This window comes from Saccoglossus kowalevskii, chromosome 6 (assembly GCF_978046115.1).
Source record: "Saccoglossus kowalevskii chromosome 6, keSacKowa6.1, whole genome shotgun sequence".
Classification (NCBI taxonomy): Eukaryota; Metazoa; Hemichordata; class Enteropneusta; family Harrimaniidae; genus Saccoglossus; species Saccoglossus kowalevskii.
In genome coordinates this window covers 14,857,972-14,874,280 of record NC_140646.1, presented here as the reverse complement: position 1 = coordinate 14,874,280, position 16,309 = coordinate 14,857,972, and the positions used below count along the sequence as shown (strand labels likewise).

Genomic DNA, 16,309 nt, shown 5'->3' with positions numbered 1-16,309 from the left:
TGGGCCACGTCTCTGTTATTACCAATTGTCGTTATGGGCAATGTCTCTGTTATTACCAATTGTCGTAATGGGCCACGTCTCTGTTATTACCAATTGTCGTTGTGGGTCACGTCTCTGTTATTACCAATTGTCGTAGTGGGCCACGTCTCTGTTATTACCAATTGTCGTTGTGGGTCATGTCTCTGTTATTACCAATTGTCGTAATGGGTCACGTCTCTGTTATTACCAATTCTCGTAATGGGTCACGTCTCTGTTATTACCAATTCTCGTAGTGGACCACGTCTCTGTTATTACCAATTGCCGTAGTGGACCACGTCTCTGTTATTACCAAATGCCGTGTGGAAATACATTGTTTATTTACATGAAATGCGAACACCGCCCTGTAATGTTCGGTTCCACCACATAACACACGTATAGTAACCAACGCCCTCTAACCGCGTTGATATCGATTAAAATGACATCCCTCACACCAATTACGTCATTTTGCGTCACGGAAGGGTTTAGTCACTAGACAGCACGCTATATTGAGAAATATTGTACGTACGACAACACTGTTGGGGGACTGTTGTACGAATTGTATGCAGGAGGCTAGTAGGAACTTAATAATGGGTACAAAAACATGCAAGAGGGTTATATTCTGTATTCACCATTGGCTGCAAATTGTCTTTTTTTGTTTTTGACTTGTTTTATTTTTTTTTTAGAAAAGTTTTTATGTTTTTAAGTTTTTTTTTTTATTTCTTTCTGTAAGACCCTTTTTATCCTTTCCTAAGGATTTTATGCGTCTAATAAAAAAAATATCAAATATCAAATATATTTTTTTTTAAATAAGCGACTCATTCGACCGAATGCGCAAGCAATGTGTGATTATCGGTAGGTACATTTCAAAAATGGTTTAAACTGTTCTTTGAAAAAAGTAAAATATATCATTGTACACTTCGGAAATATCAATGCTACGCACCTTGGACAACACCTTCACTCTAATCGGACATTATAGTAATAACCTTACAGTACCTTGCAGACACACCAGATTTATGCAAATATTTTCGATCACATGATATTTTAATGCAATAGACATGCTTTACAGTCGTATATTTGAGTATGAGATCATGATTTGATAAGATACAAAACTAGTGTATACAATAGTTACTGAATATTACATTGGCACTAAACAATATCAAACAAACAAACAAACAAAAACTGAAATATGCCATAGATCACTGAGTAGTTTGCAGAGACCAGCTGCTGAAATTAAATACTGGAACATCATATCTAATTGTATTTTACAGTAAATGACAACCCCCCTTCCATCCCTCACTCCTGTAAGTCTTCACTCAGAGATACGATGTGAACTGATTAAAAACATAACTAAATATTTAAAATAATTTAATAAAAAACATCTTTGGAAGACAAAATAGCATTCAATATATTATTGGTTTATAAATAAAATAAATTACAAAGGTTTGGGGTAAGCTGAAACTCATCAAATTATTCGTTATAAATACGAAATATTTAGAGGGATGGGATGAAAGAGACAGAAATTTCCAAAGTGTCACCTGCACACACGTCCTAAGCCACGACAACACATACTAAAAATGCAAAGGAACATGGGTAGACACGCATTTTTAAATGACGATACGCTATGACCGTCTGTCTCATGCACGATTCCCACCACTTTAAGGTAGCAACAAGGGTAAAACGTGTTAAAAATTCATAAAAGTTACTAAGCATGTTATTATATACCAACCTGTACATCATCTGAAAGGTTAAATATAGACGAATACGGAGTGCATATGGCATACCAATGTTTGTCTGATAGATTATCTGAGGGCCAATTACGCTATTTTGACAGCAGAGTGTTGGCAGCTTGGTTGTAGTTTGTCATAGCTGGAAAAACAAGCTGCAATCTTCTAACCTACAGCCTTACATTTAGCCTGTACCACATAGGTGTGTGGTTGAAAGTGTTAAAAAACAGTATTTTTAATAGTGAGAATAGTCAAAATAGCACAATACCAACATTTTTCATATGGTAAATCCTTCGAGGAACATTGGTACAGCATATGCACAACACGTTTTATCCCAGTTGTGCATTAACAATAGGTTTCTAGTTGAAGGCCTCCATCAGAACATGAACAGTTTGATGAGGAGTGGATGTGGCTAACAAGTAAACACTGTATTTACTCAATTAGAATACAGATTAATACAGATAAACCAAAGAATTGCATTTAAAGTATAACAGATCATGAAAATACAACTTTTGACCTTTGACATGCCTTTATCATTTGCATAAACACACACGCTATTAAAACACGCAAATTAAAAAGCTCTAAAAATTCCTGATATTTTGTCGTGCTGAAGGTTAAATATCAAATGAAGGTTCAATTAAATGAATGACAAAGAGCGGATACATGTACCTGAACTTGATAACTTGAAAACAATGACATTGTACTCTGGCTGCCATTTTACAAATACATACATGTACAATAAAGGTTCCTGATTAAAAAAAAAATAAGTTTGGGTCTTTTTTCCTGGACTTTGAAAAAGCCAGTCACAGGAAATAATTTAGCCAAAGTTTTTGTCAAGTGTGATAGATGTGGCCATTCTCAAGGAAGAATCAAGATGATAATGAACAACTGAGATGTACAATGGAGTGAAACTTACAAGACTTGTTGATAATGCGTAGAAATCATGTGTGCATCTTTTGAATGGGAACTATAGTTTTCACTTTCTTCAAGGAATGAGAGAGCGTGTGCTGGATTCAGAATAACACTCTTTATATTGTGATACGCATAATGGAAGACAGAAAACACACTTTCATTTATGTTTATGGGCATATCTATTTATCGACACATGCAAGTTTTTACACTATAAAAAAAGGAAGATAGACTGATCAAAAGCAGGATGTGAAACTGTCCAATTATACAGTATTTGCTCTTTCAGAAGTCAATGCAACTCTGGGTGATGTGGAATCCCACTGCAACATTTTTTTGTTTTGTTTTTTCACACTTATTTTAGGGATGCACGTCTAATAGAGCAAATACAGTAATGAAATCAAGAGAAATGCTAGAAATGTACAACATTAGGTGACCTCATGGATCAAATTCAATGTCAGCAGTGTCAACACAATAAAAATAATGGCCATATTTATACATGTACACACACACATACACACTGTATTCATTTATAAATGTAAATGTACAGACTTGTAGAAAACACAAAATTAACATTTGTTAAAATCATCAAACACAGAACAGCTGTGGGTCACACATCATTTAACCTTTTCACTACCAGTTCCTCTCTTTACATCGTAAATTCACAAAAAATAGTCCCATTTATAGTGTGTACTTTCCTCCAGAAAATTGGGACAAAGTTAGTCAAATTTTTTGAGTAAAAACTGAAAATTGAATCAAATTTTGTCTGTTGACTTCAAAATTAGGGTTCATTTCCAGAAATATTGAAGTATATACAAAAAAAAAGTGCAGAACAATTTGGGCGAGAAAGTCAGGTGGTAAAGAAACAATCATACTTCATTCACATCATTTGAGACCAAAAATATTTCGAATACTTTTGTATGCTCTATCGTAATCTGCATGCAGCTAATTGCCAGTCGTCGTATCATGGCATTTAGATGCATCAATGAAATGTGCACATGATTGTAACACTTGGAAATTGAACCATTTAGTTTCAATTGAGAATAAGTAAGATTTTCTAAATGACAAGACCCTGTTTACAGTGAAAGGCAGAAAGCTGGGAACGTGATAAATGTTTTAAAAATATAAATCAAAATGGCTGTTAGATTTCAAATTCGGAAATCCAGAAATAGCGTTGTAACATCATTGTAAGTTCTGAATTAATATGAATGACTTAGTTCGATTCATCCAATGAACAAACACTTTTTTATCACAATTAAATATTTGAATGATGATTGGTATTTACAATATTTTTATAAATATATTAAGTTACACCTTTCTGCCCTTCACTGTACAAATTACAGTATTATTTTATACATTATGTACATTGGTACATGCAGCATTGAGAAATGTAATCATCATGAAAACAACACCACATATTGTTTACTCCTATGATTCAGGATCACAGCATTATTTGGTATATATTGCACATTTAAGAATATCTTGACACCACAGTTATGATGGCAGTGGTGTTTCAACTGGAGTCTTCCTTTGAGACATTCTCTCACATTTCAGACATTCCCCGTTATTCCTACTGTAACACACACTGTGAAATAACATAATATAATCTTTGTAAATTGCATATAGTATATATCCAAACATGATCACATCATTATTTTAACATGACCAAACATGATTTAATATGATTCAACATGGCCAAACATTACTAAACGTGATTCAACCTGAACATACATAATTCAACATGAACAAACATGATTCAACATGACAAACATGATTCAACATGACCAAACATGATTCAACATAAACAAACATGATTCGCCATAAACAAACATGATTCAACATGACCAAACATGATTCAACACGAACAAATGTGATTCAACACAACCAAACATAATTCAACACAAACAAACATGATTCAACACGAACAAACATGATTCAACACGAACAAACATGATTCAACACGACCAAATGTGATTCAACATGATTCAACATGAACAAACATGATTCAACAGGACCAAACATGATTCAACATGAACAAACATGATTCAACATGACACTACCCGGTTATATAAGACCCAAAATATGACCCAACAAGCAGCCTGTCGGCCGAGATACCTTCGCTGTTAGCAATGCATTAGAAAATGAACAATATGTATAGTATCAAAGTAATCGGACTTGCTGTTTTTAACAAGAATTTGAAAAAATAACTTTTTACAAAAATGAGAAAAATATTTATCAAAATTAAGAGAATTAAAGATATCATCACAAAATGAACAAATCTGAGAGGTCTACCTGAGGTACCTATATGTATAATATCAAAAGCAATCAGACTTGTGGTTTTCAACAAGAAGTCAAAAATATTCATCAAAATTAAGGAATTGAAGATATCATCACGAAATAAACATATCTGACAGAGGACTACCCCAAGAATCTATGTTGCAAATATGAAAGCATTTGGTTTTAACGGTTTTGTAGAAGAAAAAAAGTATGTAAAAAATTGACGACAGACTACAGTCAAACTACATAGACTACAGACACCAGATGACGACAGACAATCAGTAATATGAAGAGCTCCATGTTTTCAACTTTGTCAGCAGCAGAGCTAAAACATAAATGCAACATGAGCATAACCGGTCTAACCCATTCTATGGAAAACAATACAATAACACTAGAATGCTATCTATGCCTACACACATAGCTTATAGATATAGATGTATTGGTACTTACGTATGAAATACAGCATTACAATGAAGACACATACTTGCTAATACATCAAATGGATATAATACCTCATCAGTACCACAGAGTTCACATATAAAACCTTTGGCTTGACATAACTACAACATAATCAAAGTTAACAGTTTTTTTCATATTAAATACAGTTTACTTGTAAGCAAATTTTCAATCAACTAACCCAGCCTACTTGTACAACAGGCCAGTTAGTTTCACCAACCACCCTGTTATGAATATAACCAGCAAAAATAAATATAAATAAACCAGCAAAACTGAGCACTAAGCCACTTAGTCCCACCCTCCATTATGTTGTGTCATTTCGGCCCCAGTCACCCCAGCTATGACCAATCTAGTCCGACCAAGCCCAGGTCCCACTATCAATCATGTGGTGACAAAACTATTGATTCTAGGTCCCATGTCAAGACTGACAATGAGCTTACTAAAGGATAACAGTTCACATTGAGTAATTGAATAATAATTCCAAAAATACACATGTGAGTTTGCCAAAATGTTAATGTAGTTCGTAGTTAGCTGATAGTATATGACCTCAGAAGCTTTGGAAAACGTTCAGGCATATGGTTATATGGTGATATGGTTATTTGATCTGCCCAGTCTTACTTCACACTTATGTATATGATGACTCTGCATACCTGGCAGTCTTGTTTGATATGTTTTGCAAATTCTGTATGAATTTCATGCAATTCAGATAAAAGTACCCCATCATTGGTATCTTTCAAATCTTGTAAAGAATAAATCTCAGAGTTATCAACAAAATGTTGACGTTCTTTGAGCTGGAGAGAGAATGAGAAGACAATAAATATACTGTCAATGTATTATTAATTATTCACAAATTTTCACTGATACGTTAAATCCTCTAAATTCAATCCATGTGAAACAATAATTGAACTCATTGTTTCCCTGCAAAATTCATGAAATTAAAAACCAAGTGAATATGCACAAAATATCAAAACAGTGAAATTACTCGTACATGTCAGTGAAAAAATAAATGATTTTACAGTAGTTGCTGACATTGTCAAACACATTTCAAGAACTTGGTTTAAATAGCAGTATGCAGTCAAAAAACTTGTATACTCAAGAGCTTAATTATCAGCTGGGATTATTTTTCTCTTATTTATAAAAATAAATTAATCTGCAAAGTTAACAATGTATTTTTTGCTTCACAAATCAGTGTTAAAACCTAGTGGATATCCACTGCAATATCAAATGTACTAAACTGAAATAAGTGAATATTTTTCTTTATACATAATATTGGGATGATAATTACCAGCAAAAGAATTCGACTTTCCAAGGCATTTTTACAGGACAGGAAATAAAGCTTCATTATTAAAATATCTTCTCGAAGTTTCTATTCAGAGAGAATAAACATGAAGTTATTGTAACTGATGTTTTCCGGTATGGCGAGATTTCATTACAAATGATTGTTTTTTATTGTTATAGAGCATATACCTTACAGTGATGTCATAGGGCATAGGTCATATAGTGATATCATAGAGCATACTGGTAGGTCATATAGCGATGTCATAGAGCATAAAGTGATGTCATAGAGCATAGGTCATACAGTAATGTCATAGGGCATAGGTCATACATTGATGTCATAGGGCATAGGTCATATAGCAATGCCATAGGTCATATAGTGATGTCATAGACCATACAGTGATGTCATAGGGCATAGGTCATATAGTGACGTCATAGAGCATACTGGTAGGTCATATAGTGACGTCATAGAGCATACTGGTAGGTCATAGAGCATAGGTCATACAGTGATGTCATAGGGCATAGGTCATACATTGATGTCATAGGGCATAGGTCATATAGCGATGTCATAGAGCATAAAGTGATGTCATAGAGCTTAGGTCATATAGTGATGTCATAGAGCATACTGGTAGGTCATATAGTGATGTCATAGGGCATAGATCATACAGTGATGTCATAGGGCATAGGTCATATAGTGATGTCATAGAGCATAAAGTGATGTCATAGAGCATACATGTAGGTCATATAGTGATGCCATAGGTCATATAGTGATGTCATAGACCATACAGTGATGTCATAGGGCATAGGTCATATAGTGATATCATAGAGCATAGGTCATATAGTGATGGCAATACCAATGTGGAGACTTGGTTTTGATCTTTGGTCTCTTCTCATGGGAAGCCATCATGGGATGGTCTAGATATAGATATTGAATTGTCAACTGTACTTGGAAAGCAAACATTTCACAAAAATAATACTCATCGAGCGACAAAACAGTGCCGCAAAAGGTTCTTCTCACACTACTGTGGATTGGTGACACTGCATCAATGAGGTCAACTCAACACAGTTTCAATATAAAGCTACCTACATATTTCATTTCATTTCTTGTCTAGTATAACCCATATCATGTACATGTATACTCTATTGAGATACATATTCAATATAACATTTGTGGGGAGATTATATGTTTGTATCAAGTGACACCACTGCAATCTGTCACGGTTTCCACTCATCCAATGTGGCCAATGAGCTCAACCGTCAGAAGTCAGTTGTCAAGAACAAAATCGCTGACCAATTGGTGTGTTCTATTTCATTGGTTGACGCTATAAGAAAAAGTCAACAGCTGGCTTGTACTGGAAGTACAGTGACATAGGGAAACATACCATATATTAGCCATGCCATCAAGATGTCATGGAGCATATGAAATGAAGGTTAATGTCAAGGAAGTGGATTAATATTGTCAAGAGGTGCTGGGCTGCATAGACACAGAGCACTGGATTACATGGCAAGATTTCATCAAGAATAAACACAATATATGTCTCATTTGTCCTTACCCTAATTTGACCAAGCTCTTCCACATAATTGAACAACATTGGATTTATATCATGTATCCTAATTACTGCCTTTTTCATCATTAATTTTAAAAATTGTCTTGACTGTCGAGATACCTGAAATCAGAAAATACATTGTCTAAGAACATGCAACACACAAAGCAACGCCTGAAATTAGGTTCTCAGAGCCCACCTATTCACATAGTTTATACCCACCATAGACTCCGGTCAGTTAAAATGAACTGTAGGGCATTATTCTGCGATTCAGCCAATGACGGTGAGAGAAATCTAGGTCAGGGGAAACCCATGACCTCAAGATTTTTTCCTTTACGTCACGAACCACATGACCGAGGTAATGAGGCAACGCTATATTGCCTTCCCAACCAGTCTGGTTCTTTTTCTCCGCACCAAGGACTAAGCCAACGCTACAGAAAAAGTGGGGTGGTCGGGGGGAGGCCGAGTCTATGGTGGGTATGAACTATGTAAATAGGCGGGTTCTGAGAACCCTCTGCCTAAATTCAGTACGTTCAATTACCCACCATAGACTCCAGTCAGCCAAAATGACTATTTTGAACTGTAGGCAGAGTTAGACGTCAATAGGTGGTGAGTTTCCGAGCTAACCGAAAATGATAAAAAGAGTGTCCCAGACCAGGATAATACCCTCTACCTATGACCACCTAGTTGAGACCAGTGAAGAAATGGTGTCCTACCTTGCCAGTGCCGTCCCTGGAACAAAGCCAAAATGCTGAACGGGGTTCGGTATGCCCAAGAACACTAGACCTGAATTCTTGGGTAACTAGCCTTCAAAAGAAAAGACAGTTCGCATGAGGGCATAGGTTGAAAGCGAGACGTTGAAGGTTCCAAAGAACGCTTGCCGGAAAAACTTTTCTGCACAAATCTATCTCCTATGCGCAGGGATCCCTGAGGTCGTCCGGGCTGGGTCAGTAACGAAAGCCTAACCCACTACTACAGGACCCTCCCTAAAAAGACCCTCAATGGATTGGATATCTCCTAGGTAAAGTGGTAAAAACGTTTGCATTCTCCAGAAGCCTGCCCTCTGCACATGCTCAAGGGGGTCACCTGACGCAAGAGCAAATGAGTTAGCAATCGCACGGACCTCATGCGCTCATACTTGGTGTCTCTGAAAACTCTGTGTCGAGGAAACTGAACAGTTGAAACCTTGAGCCTGGTCGCAGTGATCCACCTGGTCATGGGAGTTGGGGAGGCTAGTCTGTCCTGCTTACCCTGGCTATAACACAAAAACCTGTGCTTGCTGCCATGCCTCAACTCCTTAGTACAGCTCTCGTAGCAATTCAGCGCTCAAACCGGGCACAGAAGCAACTCCTCCTGATCCTGTGGGTTGGCAATGTTGCCAGCCGGGGCATGACGATCAGTTGTGGATTGCGTCTTGGGATTTGCTTCCTGCCGAGAAACCCGATTCGTGTCTTTATCACAACTTGATTGTCCATAAAGGTGGCTCAGCCGTTCGAGAAGGACATGGCCCCTAGTTCAGCCCGACGCCTACCTGAGGCGAAGGTGAGTAGGAAGACTGTTTTCCACGTCAAAAGTTTGAGTGGTGCTGATCGGAGAGGCTCAAACGGCAGTCTGCTTAGAGACACAACTGATAAGTTACAATTGGTTGGTTCCCTTGTTTGGGGTGTAGGCCTCTGATTAAACAGTAAACAGTCTCCTAATGGTAGGACAACCGGCTAGCCACGTCCCCAGAGAATCTCAATGGTGGGTGACAAACCAACAATCACTGAAAATACAAGGATGAACGAAAAGTCAGCTGCCTGCCGAAACAGTCTTCTGGAGGCTACCCATTGGGGTATCTGCCATTCTGGTCCCCCCTCCTTGTACATTGTAGCTATAGGAGACCAGCGCTGTGTTGTCCGTGCCTAGCAAGACTCTGTGGTCTCGAACTATGGGTAAAAAGAGAATCAGTGCTACGTGCACCTTTTTCAGTTCGGGCAAGTTGATATGCAGGGGCCATATTTTCCATTGGGCTTGTTCGTCCAATAGGTGCGCTCCACAACATATGAGGGAGGCATCCGTGTCCAGAGTCATGGCCTTGCGAGTGGGTCCAGGGGGACCCCCTGTGAGGCTGTCTGAGGTTGACAATTGCCGACCACCAAGGCAAGGCATCCTTCGCTTGGTATGAGAGGGTTACTCGCACCTCCAGTTCCCGTAAGTCCGCCGGTGTTGCGACAAAGTGCGCTATACCAGACGGCTGTGTAACGCCACCTGGGGGAACTATCCTGCGAACTGAGGGCATCATCGATCGAGAAGGGAGATTTGACTCCAGACTAAGCTGGCTGTAGTCTCAAACATCTCTGGATCAGGTAGCAGAAAGGGTTGAGCATAGAATTGCCCTACCCTTAGGCCTCTCTATTCCGCGAGGGACCAAGGCCCTCCCATCAACACAGTCTATGCATTCCCTCCTACGTCCAGCACTCGGCCAGACCAGGAGGGTACTGCAGTTGATATTGCTTTGGATCCCATCGTTTGGATCCCGGAAGTGACAGTCCTACTGAAAGTGACTGTTTCAAGATCGAGGAGGGTAGGGATCGGGTCACTGGGATCGATGTTCCCCCTTCACCCCATGGCGTGACTCACGGAGTCATTACGAAGAACAGACTCCAAGGGGCCGCCCGAGGTTGCACCCGCCGTGATGGCCAGGCAGGTACCCCCTGGGAGCATCTTTTGGTCCTTGAAGGAGGGGGCAGGACTCAGGAAAACAAAATAAATCACTTGTGGCTTGCTGGCAGAATGTACAAATCCCTCGTCGTTGCCGGTATGATGTGGCAAACCATCGCCTGTTCGTACGTGGCCAAATTGCGTCACCCAAGTTTTTTCTTTCTTGTATAGCAATGCAAACAAAAAGGCGACACGGGCGTAAAAAATAAGAAAGACACACGCAGGTGACAGCTAGTCAGACCAAAAACTCAGACAGGAAAAAATCTGATGACTGATCGCATCGTTTTTATCGAGCACCTCACACGGTACAGAGAAAAACAAAATTGGTTGGGAAAGCAATATGGCACTGCCTCATTACATCGGTTACATGGTTCGTGACGTAAGGAGAAAATCTTGAGGTCATGGGGCTTCCCCTGACCTAGATTTCTCTCTCAGTCATTGGCTGAATCGCAGATTAATGCCTACAGTTCAAAATAGTCATTTGACTGACCGGAGTCTATGGTGGGTAATTGAACGTAGTTAATTTAAATTATTCATAACAGTTTCTAGCACATACTGGCCACATAGAAACTACTGCAGCTCAGAATAGAAATCGTGGAATTTCTCTCACCTTTTTGGGTTCAAAGTCCCAATTATGTACTACCCTAGCAGGTATGATTTCACAGTCATTCCAATGACACTCTTCACAATAATAACTACCACTATAATCACACAGACGTGCTTCTGCATTTGTACTTTCTGAAAATTACAAAACATCCAATCAAAACTTTGCATCTAGTTAATTTCACACATTAGATTTATTACATCATATTCTGGGAGCTGAAAATGATATTGAATGGGCATGTGTACAGATACACGTAGAGGCATGTGCTCAGATACACGCATGTGCACAGATACACGATGTGACGAATGAAACACCAAATAAGTCTACTAATAAATGAAGAGCCTATCAATTATCATCAACATTTCAAGTTTCATCAGTCACTCTTATTGTCTGATGCTGTGACTGGATAGGGACTTAACATTGCATGTTCGGAAGGAATTAATATTACAATAACAGAATAAACTGTTTACTTACTGACGGCAATTTGATTCTTACATTCAGCACATCTGAAAGTCTGTGATGCTAATCCTGATTCAGGACAAACATTCATGATAAAAGATGCCGTAGAAATCTGCAATAAAATCAACACCAGATTATTTTGTATATATTGCTGTTTGATCACAAAGAATTAATTAATTTTATAAAGATTTGTTTACTTTCATTTTCATCCTTTTTCTTCTACCAGTAAAGAACATCAGGGTTATCGATTTCATGGTGAATATAGTAACGTTGAACCATTTATTATGCAAATGAGCTTGTTAATTAAATTGAAACTTAATATTGCATAGCATATATCTTATATTGATAAATCAAGTCTCTACTAAGTTTGATCTGATTTGGACTATTAGTTCACAAGATATTAACAAGAATTCAAATTAATAATTAAATATGCAAATGAGCTCATTAATTGATTCCTTGAAAAAATAAATCAATGTGCATCTGTACCAGTGGTCACTCTGTCTTTGTACCAAATCTCAGCAAAATCGGTGCAGGCATCCCCGAGAAATGATGGACACACCCAAAAAACTGTATTTTACATGATTTTGACATTCAAAATGGCCACCAGGCAGGCATATTTTATCAAATCAGGAAATAAATCCATGTGAATATGTATACCTCCCTCACTGTGTCTTTGTACCTAGTATCATTGAAATCAGTCAAGGCATTTCTGAGAAATATTAATGGACGGACAAAAGCCATTATTAACGCCAGTCAGCCATATTTGATCATTTCAAAAAAGTAAAAAAAAACATGCATTTGTATAGGTGGTCCCTTTGTCCAAGAAATGACGATGCACACACATGAACCAAAGTTGACCGAATTTTGGCATTAAAAATGGCCACCAGTCGGCCATATTTGATCGAATCGGAAAATAAATTGAAGTGCACATGTATGGTTGACCACTATGTCTTTGTACCAAGTTTCAAAAAAATCGGTCCAGCCATCACCGAAAAATCGTTCCGGACGTTCTGACGAAGGCAAAACTACGGGGGGTTAATTAATGTGTTTACAGGACTAAACTGCTACATACAACACTTAACACTGCCACAAGATCATAGGCGGTTGTGCTTTGCTAGCCATGTGACAAATTATCACTACTGTTTTCAAAGCTTGGCTGGTAATACGAAACTGAACACCAATATACATATATCACACTTACCTTGCTACTAATACAAGTCCTTGTGATGGAAGGTAAACACTTTGCATGGCAGATATAGCCACAACCTGAATTGTCAAAAAAACAGAGTTAAACAAATTTAACAAATCATAGACTAACAGATGAGATATAACTTTCATCTAGTGAAAGGTAAAAAAAATGTAAAGCAATAGATTCTATTCTTCTTCCAAGTCACATGCATGCATGTGGTCTCCCATCTGTCATTTGATTGGTCCTTGCATGCCTCCCCTCTGCAGCAATTTCATTGGTTCTTGTATGCCTTCCATGAGATGACATCATGGGAATCCCCAACAAGGTGAAACATAATTTACATATAAAAGAAATTTTCCCATTTTTTTTTACAGTGATTGGGGAATCATATACAGCATCTCATTGCATGACTCCATAGGTATGACAGGGTGTGATGGATAAGACAATATCACATTGTAACACGTACCTTTACATTTATACCAGGTCTGAATCATACCCCATATTAAACCCACACATTTATCGCAGTGATATTTAGAGCTTTTACTATTTTTCTTCCTGAATTTATGCCCTAGTGCTACTTTGATGTGTGGCTCATCTTCTTCTGGACCTTCCTTAAGTTCTTGTAATTTCATGCGTAGTTGTACCAACTTTTTCACTAATTCTCTCCGTTTATCGGTGTGTTCAGGAGCTTCTTTGACCATATCTTTACAATTCTCAATTGCCAATTCCAACTCTTCTATTCTCGTGAATCCAAAGTAACCCTAGCAACAACAAAAAACTATTACAATCAATATTTGTACAACAGCATAAATGGCAGATATAGGTGGACATATGTATTTGGGGACAAAGTTCACACTGCATGATGGCAGATTTCTTGATATACTGGTAATATTAAGTTATACTAAATAAAAACATTTGTATACTATAATACAATTTGACTGACAATACAGCAGTGTTGCAAGCATAGGCTTCCTGAAAGCAACATTGATTACAACACAGCTGTATTTTCAGCCAATTATCTAATGATATTGTTGGTTAGGTGTATGAAACATTTTCACATCCGGAGTAGAGAAGAAACAAAATACCATGCATTGGGCCTATGCATATACATTTAGTACTGTAAAATCTGTATTAGAAACCATGGCTTCTATTAAAATGGTACAATGCAACAGAGGGAATGCGGCTTCTATTAGAGCATCTACACATATGAGAAATGGTGAATTTTTGGTTCTCAATTATTCAAAAATAATGGGTGCGACTTCTATTAGAGATGCGGCTTCTAATACAGATTTTACGATATCATTTTTTAAAAAAATCCATCCACAGGTGAGAGAGAACTGGTTCCATTATTACAGAAATGCATGATTTTCAACACAAAAATGGCTAACATTTAGTTATAGTGAATCCAATCACCAAACAAAGTATGACATGATGTATGAGGTATGTGCAAAGTTTGAATGGGGAATAATATAAGTTCCTGTTTTCAGACTTTGTAGAAGTATCCTACCTCTGGATGTGAGAAATGGTCTTCAGTTAATCCTAGTTCAGCATTACTTATACATATATCCGTATCAAATTCAGCAAAACTAGATGGTATACTTGACTCTGTCATAGTCTCACTGGTCTCACTGGATCTTGAACTATGGCCTCCATCATTATCCATTGCAGATTCAAATAAAGGTCCTGGCAAAAAAAATGTTTACAGTTTATTCAAGATCACAATTACAGATACATCATAGAATACCACCAATACATCATAGAATACCACCAATACACCATAGAATACCACCAATACATCATAGAATACCACCAATACATCATAGAATACCACCAATACATCATAGAATACCACCAATACACCAGAGAATACCACCAATACATCATAGAATACCACCAATACATCATAGAATACCACCAATACACCATAGAATACCACCAATACATCATAGAATACCACCAATACATCATAGAATACCACCAATACATCATAGAATACCACCAATACACCAGTGAATACCACCAATACATCATAGAATACCACCAATACATCATAGAATACCACCAATACACCAGAGAATACCACCAATACACCAGAGAATACCACCAATACATCATAGAATACCACCAATACATCATAGAATACCACCAATACACCAGAGAATACCACCAATACACCAGAGAATACCACCAATACATCATAGAATACCACCAATACACCATAGAATACCACCAATACATCATAGAATACCACCAATACACCAGAGAATACCACCAATACACCAGAGAATACCACCAATACACCAGTGAATACCACCAATACATCATAGAATACCACCAATACATCATAGAATACCACCAATACACCAGAGAATACCACCAATACACCAGAGAATACCACCAATACACCAGTGAATACCACCAATACATCATAGAATACCACCAATACATCATAGAATACCACCAATACACCATAGAATACCACCAATACATCATAGAATACCACCAATACATCATAGAATACCACCAATACATCATAGAATACCACCAATACATCATAGAATACCACCAATACATCATAGAATACCACCAATACATCATAGAATACCACCAATACACCAGAGAATACCACCAATACACCAGAGAATACCACCAATACACCAGAGAATACCACCAATACACCATAGAATACCACCAATACATCATAGAATACCACCAATACATCATAGAATACCACCAATACATCATAGAATACCACCAATACATCATAGAATACCACCAATACATCATAGAATACCACCAATACACCAGAGAATACCACCAATACACCAGAGAATACCACCAATACACCAGAGAATACCACCAATACACCAGAGAATACCACCAATACACCAGTGAATACTACCAATACACCAGAGAATACTACCAATACACCAGTGAATACCACCAATACACCAGTGAATACTACCAATACACCAGAGAATACTACCAATACACCAGTGAATACCACCAATACACCAGAGAATACCACCAATACATCATAGAATACCACCAATACATCATAGAATACCACCAATACACCAGAGAATACCACCAATACACCAGAGAATACCACCAATACACCAGAGAATACCACCAATACATCATAGAATACCAC

At 37.7% G+C, this 16,309-nt stretch overlaps 1 protein-coding gene across 1 annotated transcript in view; it reads right to left on the bottom strand.

The window, feature by feature from the left end:
- Positions 1-1,038: 1,038 nt before the first annotated feature.
- The window catches only part of LOC102801439 (differentially expressed in FDCP 8-like), a 28,320-nt gene continuing 13,049 nt past the window's right edge, over positions 1,039-16,309 (bottom strand). Inside the window, exons 4-13 of the mRNA XM_085500095.1 lie at positions 14,663-14,838; positions 13,622-13,916; positions 13,168-13,232; positions 11,982-12,078; positions 11,514-11,641; positions 8,210-8,323; positions 6,667-6,747; positions 6,032-6,172; positions 5,376-5,485; positions 1,039-4,233 (exon numbers count right to left, since the gene is read on the bottom strand). Coding sequence (XP_085356221.1) covers positions 4,143-4,233; positions 5,376-5,485; positions 6,032-6,172; positions 6,667-6,747; positions 8,210-8,323; positions 11,514-11,641; positions 11,982-12,078; positions 13,168-13,232; positions 13,622-13,916; positions 14,663-14,838 — 1,298 coding nt within the window. The 3' untranslated portion in view covers positions 1,039-4,142. The remainder of the gene's footprint in view (positions 4,234-5,375; positions 5,486-6,031; positions 6,173-6,666; positions 6,748-8,209; positions 8,324-11,513; positions 11,642-11,981; positions 12,079-13,167; positions 13,233-13,621; positions 13,917-14,662; positions 14,839-16,309) is intronic.